The sequence below is a fragment of the Eulemur rufifrons genome, chromosome 17 (assembly GCF_041146395.1).
Source record: "Eulemur rufifrons isolate Redbay chromosome 17, OSU_ERuf_1, whole genome shotgun sequence".
Taxonomy (NCBI): domain Eukaryota; kingdom Metazoa; phylum Chordata; class Mammalia; order Primates; family Lemuridae; genus Eulemur; species Eulemur rufifrons.
In genome coordinates this window covers 71,040,291-71,053,107 of record NC_090999.1, presented here as the reverse complement: position 1 = coordinate 71,053,107, position 12,817 = coordinate 71,040,291, and the positions used below count along the sequence as shown (strand labels likewise).

The 12,817-nt window shown below is 35.6% G+C and overlaps 1 protein-coding gene across 13 annotated transcripts in view; it reads right to left on the bottom strand.

Moving 5' to 3' along the window:
- PAM (peptidylglycine alpha-amidating monooxygenase) overlaps positions 1-12,817 on the bottom strand; it is a 263,682-nt gene that overhangs the window by 104,745 nt on the left and 146,120 nt on the right. For all 13 annotated transcript variants that reach the window (XM_069492649.1, XM_069492648.1, XM_069492651.1 and 10 more), the window contains one exon: positions 8,917-9,004. In XM_069492649.1, the coding sequence (XP_069348750.1) occupies positions 8,917-9,004 (88 nt within the window). The remainder of the gene's footprint in view (positions 1-8,916; positions 9,005-12,817) is intronic.

Below are 12,817 nucleotides of genomic sequence, written 5' to 3'. Positions count from 1 at the left end.
TAAGCCCTCAAAAGCCCAGTTCCTGTAAGGAAACTCCTGGTAAGTCCGTTATGGTGATGTGTGTAAAGCACCCAGTACGGTAACTAGGATAATTGGTAGATCCAATTTAATACATGGTAAGCTGTCTGACTCCAAACCACACGTTGTCTCAGTACACTGTATCTCTTAGTTTCTTCTGTTACAGAATTGAATTTGTTCAAAACATTGTTAGGTTACATTTTTATGTTGCTTTTATATATTTGTGTTTTAGAAAACTGGGACCAAAAAGGTCAGAAACAGGAGGGTAGCAGATTTGAAAGGCTCGAAGACTATCAAGGACAAGGACAAAGACAGCTTCTTAGGCAAGAGGTTGGCTTATACAGGAAAAAATGTACACTGCCCATGGCCTAGAAGGGAAGCAAAGGCTTACTGAACAGGTTGAAACTGAAGCTAGAAACCCAGAAACCACCCAAGCTGCAGATATGAAAACCAGTGCTAAGAAGTTCCTTCACACTTAGAGGCAAGGACGCCTACCATGTTTCCTGCTTATAGGCAGTGAGTCCAGAAAACAGTGGTATCTGTCTGAATTAAGGGATGAGGGACCAGAACCAGGAGGCCCTGATAAGGTTAGGCTTAGCAAATGCTCTTGCTTCTATAAATCAGGCGGCAGAAAGAGATTGTGTTATGTGTAATGTAAAACACATCAACCAGTGGTTTCTTACTGTTCACTGTCAAGTACAATATACTTACGATGAAGGATCATTACCACGTGAGAACCGTGTGCTGGAACAAATGTCTGTGACATCCTTGTGCCAAGTGTGCTAAAAGTCTTAGGATGTTGGACAGTGCCCAAAAGCAAAATTTTCCTTCTTGGCCTCATGCTATAACAGCTGAAGAAATGAGATTGTCAGATGTGATGAACTTTGTATCTTACTGCTGTGAGCAACTAAAATTTAAAGATCTGGGTGGCAATTTTCATAGCTTTCAACAAAGATCATAAATATACAAGTGCCTAATGCCAATGTGATGACAGTCTGAGGTTAAACAAGATAATTGTTTCCTCTGATATGGAAGTCAGTTTTCAAAGTATGACTAGAAAGAACCAGATTAAAATATAACAGCGGAAACTGGTTTAGTAAATTTTTCTAAGTTACACATTTGATGATGTCATTTGCTGGCTCAAAATCTTTCAAATGCTTCCCAAAAATAACATGGAAATAAAATCCAAATCTTGTAGCGTAACACATAAGACCTTTCATGGTCTGGGACCCTGTTATATCTCCAGACAAAACCTCTTTTTCAGTCATGCAAACTTGCTTCCAGTTTCTAATCTCTCTCTCTCCTCCACTGTTCCCTTTGCCTGAAATGCCCATCCCAGCTCTCTGCCATGTACAGAGACCTAAAAACCTGAATTGGCTCAAATTGCATTGCACTGTCAAGTTTGTTTAATAGATTTTTTTTAAATTTAGATTAAAAAATTTAACTAAAATAGAAATGCCAAAAAATTTGAATTATTGTTTACTTAGTATTTTGAACAAATCAGCTAATATTCACTCTCATAAGAGCACTGCCAGCAGCTTGTACTTTAAAGCTGAATAAGCTCAGAGAGTTTAAATAACTCCAAAAGGTCACACAGCCAAACCATGATTCAAAGCTCTGGCTGTCACACACCCTTCTGTCTCAATTCATGACACTGATTTATGGGCAGAGAATATTGCATGAAGATAAGCTTTCATTACTTTCATTTCTGCACTGAGTTGCAATTTGTGCATGCAGTTCTAAAGTCAAATTCTAGATGAAATAAGTTGTTCTTCTGACTTATTCACAAGGAGACAATGATTTTATATTTTATTCTTTTAACAGGTCTGCTGAAATAGAGTTTTAAAAGCAAACCTTGGTTTAATTTTTAAAACCCTGTTTTATGATTTTGTTTAAGGTATTCAGCGCAGGGCTGAGTAAAGACTGAGTCACTGCAGGACACTGGGACATTGAGACGATCCTAAAACGTAATGAGAGGACGACGAAGTGAAGAGGAAAAACAAAAGGCTGAGAGAAATGGGTTCCATAACTGATAACGTGAATGGGTGGCAAAGAGCATTTGGATAAAACCCCTGTGCCTCTTCATTTTCACATTTCCATTTCCCATTTTAAATGAAAATGGCATCATATTAATATTTTCTCCACATAAAATAACCAAAAAAGAGAAAGACGATATTGTGTATTTTGGCCTTCCAAAAAAGGCCCTACCAAAGTAGAGGGAATTTTTTACTATTCTTACCAGTAAAGAAAAACCTTAAGGCTGGGAAGCAATGTAACCTTTGATCAATGGCTGTTGTAATTTCAGGCCTCATCAACCAGGTTTCTTATTCTTATCATTCTAGCAGCTTCTGCTAAAGGCTCCTCCAGATTAAGCCAATTAAATTGTGAAAAGATTCACATAGCTCCCTTGTGGTTTCTTAGTATTCATAGTAAAAATGATGAGAATTAACATTTGAAAATAAAACTATTCTGGATTCTTGGACTTTTCCCATAGAACCCTTTTCACCTCTAATCCACGGGGAAACCACTTGGATGGCATGAATATTTTCTGACTGCACCAAGCACTGGAAAGTGCCAGCCTGTCATTCTGAATTATCCAAACAAAGCATGATTGACTGTTAAAGTACTCTCTGGTTGTGTCTGTTAAAGGCTATTTAAAATCCAAGGTTACTTAGGGAAGATCAGAACTGATAAATCATTTTTTCTTTTCGCTAAAAAAAAAAAAATAATAATTGTCATGCCCTCAGGTTAAGTCTGTATGGCCTTAAATTCCAATTTAATGCATTAAGTATCTAACAGAACCACAGCCAGGAAAATTAATCTAAGGTTAGAAAGTTTCTTTGAGAAACACAATATAAAATGAATGGCATGGGTGGAAGGTTTTTACCTTTCAAAATGCACTCAGTATAAGTCAGGTATTCCAATATCACTAACTGCTTTATAAACCCACAGAATATTTTCCCTAATTCAGACAATCCTGTTGTGAATTTCAATGCAATGGATATGCACTGACATAGTATTTAGAAAGCTACCTAATGTAATGAGAAAGCTAAATAAGAATGGTGATTAAGAAATACCAGCCTGATAAATAGCACTACAATGACTATACCCCACTCCCGCGGCCCCGTGAGATCAGAGAGACAATAAAGTCCATAAGATTAGAAGGTATGTCTGTTTTGTCCACATCAAATTCTCAGTGCCTCACAAAATGCTTGGCACATAGTGGTATAATAAATACTAATATCAAAGAATAAGGATAATAGCTACCAATTCTATGTGCCAGGCACACCACCAAGTACATTACTTACATCACTTACTCTTTATGATGGCCTAGTCAAGCCATCATTGATGAGTAGCTCCATTTTACAGATGAGGAAACAGACCAATACAGGTTCAATCATTTGACCAATGCTTATTACAGCTATCAAGTAGTAAGAGCTGAGATTTGAACCCAAGATGCTCTGATTTAAAAGTTCTGGCTCTATCCTAAATATAGCACTGAGCTATAATACTGCTACTCTGTTTAACATAAAATACTAGTCTTGTGAGGAAAGAATAATGTCCAAAATTATGTAGTGTTCATTTTTGTCGAAGTAGTTAAAAGGATTACAACCATGGCATTCTATTTTATTAAACTTGACACTAGTCTACTAAGAATTGAGCAGTTGCTAAGGCACTCCTATTAACATCTCTAATCCAGGCATCTAAAAATTATTAGCCCAGGAACACAATCATTGGTAACTAGAAGTCAGAACCAGATACCAACCGTATTTTAACAAATTGATGCCTTATATTCTCTCTATATGCAATATAATATGAATCTGTTACAATATTAAAGTGGAAAAAGGAAATAGATAATTAATCTTCACCTAGCAGAAATTTATGTCTAAACTTTGCTACTGCACTCAAAGACACATTTTGCAGTGTTCAAAACAAGGGACAGTGTAGATTTTGTAGCTTGTGTTGTTTTTATTTATATTGACAAGGATATTATGCATGTTTAACTTAGAAGTTTCATATGGCAGAAGAAACAAAGAAGGGACTGCAGAAGACACACTGTGAATCTTGCTGGATACACTGTATAGACGACTAAACCAGGATATGGAAAGGGTATAAAGGCAGCATATGCAAATACCGTTCTCAGACAAAGAATCATTATCATCATGAGGGAGGCAACAAACCTGCAAGCTGATATGGAAAATTACATCACTTAAAAAAAAAATAGTCATTTAAGTAAGTAACCAGGCAGGGTGTCTCACATACATGCTTTTGTATATTTATATGCATGTTATATGTTGCAGCTACTTTTTCCCCTCATCAGTATCTGTAACCCTGTGGAGATAGTGGCATTTAAAAAGACACAGCAGGTGGTTAATAAATAGAAGCAGTTGAAAGGGATTTAAGCTAAAGCTTCATAGGATGGGAAAGCACTACTGCTTTAGCTTGAGAATGATTCCAACTTGGAACAGCTGGAAATAGCCTCATTTACCCAGCTGGGACTCTTCTTTTTCAAAAAACATCAAACAACCTGTAGAAGCGATCTTTGATTTGTAAAGATTAGTTGGTCATAAATGTCATTAGAAATAGTTTTAAAATCAAATATTAATAATGAGAACTAAAAATAACAATTTTAGCTATGCATAGAAGATGATGCCAAACTATAAGACTCAACACATAAGAAGGCCACTCACTTTAATCACCCAGTATTTTAAACACAAAGTCTTGGGGTTTGCAATCCTAAATTGCTTTAAAGTGTATGTCCTGTGCTCCGCAGAATAGAAAATACATAAGCCTACAATCTCATATTTAAAAAAAAAAGAGAGCATTCCAGAATCTCCCAAATGCCAAAATAATTTGTATGAACAAAATATCATGACTTTCAACGTCTGAAACTCTAAGTAGCTCCCCACTCATCATTCAAAAAAAAAAAAAAAAAAAAAGATGGTTGGAGTGAAAATAGAATAAAGAAAGTAATTCACAGGATAAATGCAATATTTTAATTTCTAAGATCTCCTGAAAATTTACTACTTTTTAGTGGAGAGCAGTAATAGATTCATATATTTAAATTGCCCAGTTTTCAGCACCTCCATTTCCTTCCTGATCCTAAAAAGGCCAAAAGAGTATCTGCTCACTATGGCTCGTATTCAGCCAACTAATCTGTGCAATTTAGAATTGCCACACTTAGAATTAAGTCTACAAGCAAAAATAAAGTGCAACAAATCATGCTATTGCTATGCTTGCTCCAATCTTGGCGCTATTACTTCCCACTGGTCCTTAGATGGGGTCATCTCCTCCTTTAAATGCTTGAGAAGAAGGTATTAGGGTTACATCTGACAGGTACTGTTGCCTTCTTTACACGGGTCAGCAGAGCCACTCCGCTTTTCCATCAGCTGGTCCTTATCTGCATCCTCTAGAGGTATGCTAATTTGGAATTGAGCACCAGGCCCATTCTAACTATAAAGAGACCACCCTACAGTATATTAAAAGGTTCACATCAATGTATGCAATTTAAATGCGCATGCATATAATTAACTAGACACATTACCAGTGTGAGCTGCTAATTTGGAATGAGACACAAAAGACTGGAATGTGTGCAGAGGAAAAAAACTTTAAAATTAAAATGACTACATAATGAAAACTGCTTCATGCTGTGTCTACTATTTTCATGTAAACTTAATATAACTGTAAATATATTTTAATGAACAGTAGAAAGAGGCAATTACGAAGAGCAAAGGAGGGCAGCACAACAGTGAAGCATCATCAGAATAGCTCTTTGCCTTCATATTAAAAGTGCTGCCTGAAGACAGAGGATGAATTATAACTTCATAATTTCAGAGGAAACATGTTTTCTATATTAAAGACACATACCTATTTGCCAACCTGCTGGCAATGAAAACAGAAAACTGAAGTAAAAACAGGAGGAAATCCTAGCTATCAGAAAAGAGAGGAAATCCGAGTCTGACATTTTGATGTTAAAATACCCGATTAGCTTTTTCCTCTTTGGTTAAAATAGCTTTATATTCCCTTAAAGATTTTTCCAGAGTGTGAGTAAGCTCTTGACATTCTTAAGCATCAAAAGCCATTACAGGTATCATACTCAAAAATATAGGTGAAATTTTAGGAGTCTTCATTTAAGCGATATCTGTATCTTGGAACAACTGAAGAATAGATGTGCAACCATAAAATGAGTGTGATAAATTCCACTAACTTAAAAATTTTAGAAAAATAATGCAAGATGTTTGACACTGACATCTTTTTGTTATTAGTATTATAATCCATGTGGAAGGATGAGAGGCTAGTTGGGGAATATCCACTGGACATCTCCAGGGCTGAACCTGTGAGACATTGGGGGTGGAAGGTGAGGAATGTTTTTGTGAAGCAACCAAAAAGTTCAGCCCATGAAATACCCTGTGAGCACTAATTCTTTAAAGGGGCATGGATTTTGTTAAATATTGGAGGCTAAATAATCTTCAAATCTTTAAATCAAAGATAAGACCCAATGGTGGAAGTCAAGAGTCACTAGAACAGTTTTCCTTAATGCACGTCACCTAGTTTGCATACTGAAGAGATTCTATATCTATATATTGAAAAGATCTTACTTTTAAATGTTAGATGAATAGTTTGGGTTTGGTTAAAAGAAGATGAATAACAACATCAATTATTGTCCTTGTTTTATGGTTACAAATTCAATTATAACAAACCTACAGATTAAGAGGGAATATAAGATGTAAGGCAGGTATCTTAAAATCCATTTAAAATGATACAGATATAGTGTCATTAAGAATTATAATTACTCAATGATGCAACTGACTGTCAAAACAGAGCAGGCTGCTTGCTTGAGATGTGTCAAACAGTGCACACATCTCCAATTCCTAGTAATAATTCTTTTCCAATCTGACTCAGCATTTGTATGCAATTTATATTCATAGAATTATGGAATTTTAGAGCATAAAGAGGTTTTATAAATGATCTAATATAAGTCTCTTGCTAAAATGAAGAAACCAACTCAGGCCCAGAAGGGCTGAGTAACCTACGTAGGGAATCCAGCCAGTTAGTTCACTGCTTTTTCCTTCTACCATGTTGCCTTTCAAGTAGTAATTCTAGCAAAGTAATATATGTAGCAATTACTTTACTTAAAAATTCTGCTTTCACTTTCATTTTTCTTTGACTCTTCTTTCCCCAACTTGGAAGCCTTTTGGTCAATATATTTTATAGATTAATTTTCAAAATAGTACATTTAAGAGTATTAGTAAATATTTTCAAAGGACCAAAGTAATGTGTTTGTTCTGATATTCCCTTAACATGAGAACAGTGAACTAGGCTTGCTTCATTTTATATCATTTTTCTTAACAATTAGAACGATAATAGCATTTAAGAGCTATTTTTATTTTCTTACTCATTCCTTTTAACCAAAGTGAAGCTAAAGCAGACTTTAAAAGCTTACACCCCTTCTAGTTATTTTCAATAATTGTGATCCAAGGGTAAAAATTGCTAATTTCAGAAGAAATTGTTTTTAAAGCATTAAAACCAAGGGATGTGATTTGCTGAATAAGAATGAGAAAAGGTTGTCACAGAATAATCTTTTAATTCCAGAATTGTGTTTACAAAAATTTACTGAAGAGCAAAAACTGGAATGTTGATATTCAAGGGTATTAACTGTGATTTGCTGACTCCAGTTTTACATAAACCTGGTCATGTGAGCTAGGTTCCTATGTGATATGTCCCTTTCATCAAATAACTTAAGCCTATTAACAAATGCTTTGATGGTACTTGGTCCATGGAGATTTCCACTAATTGCCCTGTGCTTTTAACAGTTCCAAATACATATTACAATTGTTTACTATAAAAATGACTAGAAAGCAGTTGCTTCGTGCCTCGCATCAGGCTAATGAATATTAGAATGCGCAGAGAAAGGTCTATCCGTCTACATGCTAATGTAGGGACAAAGCCTCAAAACAGATCCCTTCTCAATGCAAAGTGAAGCACACTAGCCATTCTGGATTGTCAAATATGTAACAGTGGCTATAGGTGAAAAATATGAGGCTTAAAATTCACAGCTAGTTTTAGAGTTCACTCATCTTCAAGAACTCCAAAGAACAAAATGAAAGAAAAGAAATCAAGTCATAATTATGTTGTAAACTTCTGAGGGTAGAAAACCATATTAATATCTTATTTAACCTAGAATTCCACAGCATTTGCTACAGTTCTGGTATACGATGGGCATTTAATAGAGGTTTATGAATTGCTCATGAAAATATTAAGACTCACCATAGTGATTAAAATAATTTCTAAAACTGCAACAGTTACTTGAATACATGGGAGGCAATGTGGTAAAATGGAAATAACTTTGGATTTGGAACCAGACAACCTAGGGTTCAATCCTGCTCTAGCACCAACCAGCTATGTTATGCTGAGCAAGCTCTCTGAGGTTTAGGCTCCTTGTCTGTAAAGTGGGGATAATTCTTGCTTTGCAGAGACATTAGGATAAAATGAAATGGTTATGTCAAGATCACCTACTACAGTGTCTGGAACAAAAGAGTGCTCAATGAGCAGAACCTTGGTGCTCTTTGGGTGGAATCACAAATCTTAAAAAATTAACATCAGAGTATCAATAATCCAAATTTTCAGGCTTTCTTTACAAGCCTTCTGTATCTGGACACATTATGCATAATGATAAACATATTTAGCAAGTTGGCGACAAAAACTGATAGATACGCAGACTAAATAACTGTGATAAACCATGGTAATCATGTGAAGCAAATGAACAATGTTCTTTTTCTAAAACAAAAAGTTCTGCCTATTTATTATTCAGTTGTAAAATACTGGCACAGACATACTTTGTACTTATAAAAAACATATTTTCTACACACTTCTCTACTGTGAGCCCATGATTCTTACCAGTAACTTCCCATGGAGGAAGGCATATTACATCCAAAAAGTAACATATGATGGACAGTATCCATGCTGGCATGAGGTTTGAAGTCAACTGTTAAGAAAAAAATGATACATGAATGTGAATACAAAGTATACTTCTGTGCATAAATGTTACAAAAGATCACATGTTTGAACAGTTTGAATACCTGCGTAACAAAGAGGTTTCAATACTCTCACGATAGAATGCCCTGGTCATATAAATTATTTTATTCTTTAAGATGAACATGAGTTAATAATTTAATTTAGCAGGATAGTAAACTATTATATAGCAAAAAGAAAAAATAATAATAGGCTAAATATTACACATACACACAGACATTTTTTAATGGAAGATCCCTTTTACAGTGGTGAGGGCATTATGTGAGTATAAAATGAAAGCCCCAGGCAATGTCCTCACAATATATTTTTTTCCAGATCTCAGTAGAGTGCTGAGTACCATAAAACACTGCGCAATATTGCACTGAAACAAAAGCCACGGTGAGTGGTCAAAACATGAGCAAAAAAACTCATAGAACAAATTTATTACCATCTTAAAATAACAACAGTACTGTAGTCACTAAGGTGCATATGGAAAAACGATTTACTAGGAAAGAAAAATAAAAGTGGAAAACGTATCTTTACAAAAGTACAGAAAACTAAAAATTACTGTCCTGAATGAGCATAGAGTACTTGTTAAAAGGATATTGGAACTTATACAATGTCATTTCTCTTTTTCTCCTAATAGTAGTAGTTGAAAGACATTAAAATAAACTCAAACCAGTACAGAACTAAAACAGAGAAAAAATTAAAATTAAATTATATTGTTACCTATTTCCTGGGGTGTGTTTGACTCACCCCTTTTTTCCTCCTTCATAATGCTGCCCAGTAGGCAGTAGCAGTTTACAAGTCACCTTTACACATAAAATGCTAACTATTTGCAAAACTGCACCTTTTAGTTATTTTGATTGGTCTGACTGATAAAATTAATAAAACATCATTTATCGTTCGAATATGTATCTGAGACATGAATATTTATAGTTTTTTTTAAAAGTTCTACATTAAACTCTAGCGTCACAACTTGCAAAGGATGGTTGATCAGAAAACACAGGGCACCTACTATGTGCCATCTTGACTTACAACTTTCAGAGGAAATAAAAAGCCTTCCATTTACTGAACTAAAAATAAGAACTTAAAGAGTAAAAATCAAATCTTGAGGTTTTCATGCCATCACTTAAAATACTAACAAAGAGAGAATGGCTGAAAAATGGACTTGATATATCTTGAGACTGTTTTCTATTACCAAAGGATGTCATAAGCCTAAGAGATTGAAGAAATGTTTTGCAAGGAAAGAATCAATTGGAAGTTACGACAGTGACAATTCATAAAAAATCATATTGTTATGAAGGCTGAGTTTGTTGGCAAGAGAAACAGAAAGAAGAGGGACTCTGTGTCTACAGACCACTCTCGAGTTGAGTGCAGCAGTTCCTTCCTCCCTTCCAGATCCTACAAGAAATCCGTCCTGGCTGAAGGAAAATTGAAAAATCCCTAAGGTGGAAGTACCTGGCCTTTATTTGTCTTTTATTCAGCTTAAGTTTATTTTAGTATATGACATAATTTGTAGTCTTATATTCATTTTTATCAGACTGTTTATGTCACTCTATGGACATCTATAATTTTTTTGTCTGACTGTACCCCCCTCCCACCGCCCTTTTTAAAAAAAAAATTCTCTCTACCAATCCACAAGGGGTTGTCAAACAAGAAGCTGAATCCTCTGATTTTTCAGAAGCTATGTCTGTTGATGATTACATGATTTCCTCCCCTTAGATTACCTTATTATGGGTGGACAGATTTCCTATGACTGAATCATTCTTGGAATTTTGGTAATAAGCAAACATGGCCAAGTGCAGTTTATTCCAAGTATTAAACTGTTGCAAAACAATGTGAGTTTCAGGCATCAGCTGAAAATCCAGGTGGAAATACCCAGCAGAGTTGGAATTGCATGGCTCTTGCTCAAGAAAGAGGTCAGAAAATTACATATTTGGGAAGCACTCAAAAACCGAACCTGGAGGCTGTGGGAAGGGACAGAAGCACCAAAAGGGGAATCACAGAGAAGGCTCAGACAGAGCTTTAGGGAAAGTCCTGAGCTGTCAGGGTCTGTTTAGGAGACGACAAAAATGTCTTTTTTAAATTAATGCAGTGTGTGTGCTGCTGTGAAACAAAGCAAAAACCTCAGAAAAAGAGTGAGCAATCAGCAATTTCATAAAATGAAATCTTAATAAGCAAAAGATGCAGGTGAGGACAGGGAGGAGATCTGCCGGAAGAAGAGTAGATCACAAAGGGAACAACATACAATCTCTGCAGCTTTTCTTTAGGAAGGAAAGAAAACAGTTTGCCTGGGCCCTTCCTTGTGCCAGAGAATCTTCTAACTGTTCTTTGTAAAGGAAAGTTAATTACCCAACCATTTTCTGATTTTTTTCTCGTTCTGACATACTATTTTAACTATCACTTATTTGCTCCACACTGAACTCTTATGAGATATGTGTTTAATGGTCATTTCTCAAATGAGAAATCTATGTCTTGAAGGGGTAGGAAAAGAAAATTCTTCAGAGTCCCCTCTCGTAAAAACTTATTCTCACGGACTCATACCTTCCTCCAGAAACTCAAGATCTAATTTAAATGCTAAGTAAATTAGTGCTACACAGCAAAAAACAAGCCATTCACCATCTTTTTTCATATCCTAAAGTATAATATCTAAATATTTATAAAATTCTAGCTCAAAGTATAATTCATTGCAAGTTGAAATGAAAAATACCTCCAGCAAAAGGAATGTCATCAAAATGTAAATCTAAAACAAACAGTAGATGCCTTAAAGCAGTGCTTGGACAATTTCACCGAAAGGCCTGCTGCCAGCGGTGGGGAGGGCCTGGCTGGGAAAAGATTATTCTGACAGGTTCATTTCCTGGGTTTGTTCCATTCCTACTTACTGTGCCTGGCTTTGAAACATAAGACCCCATCCCCTAGCGAATAAGAATAAGGTCTGCTGGGCATAAGACACATATATGACAATGCAGGAGATTTCAACACAACACAAAACAGAATATGGAAAAATACTTTAAGATCACATCTTAAAAGAAATTTCTTCTTTATTTTTCTCCTGTCATACACCAAAGAAATAAAGGATCCAAGGGGAAGAGAGCTAGAGGATAACAATGAAAACAACTGCATTTAAGTGTACAATTCTGACAGGCAGAATAAACAAAGGCAGCCTTGGGATGGTGAGAAATGGTGCAAAACACATCCTCAAGAGAATGCAAGGGAATATTATATCCAGTAAGATTAAAAGTGCCACTGACTCTTCTAACTCAATAGTAAAGTGACAGCTGCTTAAGTGGAAATGGTACTTCAGTCTCAAGGGGGACCAACTGCTTGGTGCCTAATGTATAAGATCAGGGACAATTTTATAGGCAAGTAAGTCCTGGGCACTAAATATCTTTGAAGGACTAAGACTCCAGAAATAGTGACTCAGACACGCCAATTACAGGAAATATGATGACACTGAAAGTGCAAAGGTGGGAGGATTTCTCAAAGGATAATGTCATCGGAAATAAAAGACTTGAAAGTATGTGTGTAAATAACATATTGAGCAGAGAGATAGTTAGGTCTAATTTCTGGAGTTCTAAGCAAAATTTGCCCTAACTGCATAAAGATGTTTGGGATTTATGATCTCTTTTAGCTAACATCAAACTACAATCAGGGTCATAAAATTCTCTAAGAATGCAGCCTGGGACAGAGTTTCATTTAGCACTTGGCTTTTTCTCTGTATTTCCTTTCCTTGGATATTCAGGTCTGCATGTCAAATTTTTATTTTTTGTGCCAGACTCAGGAC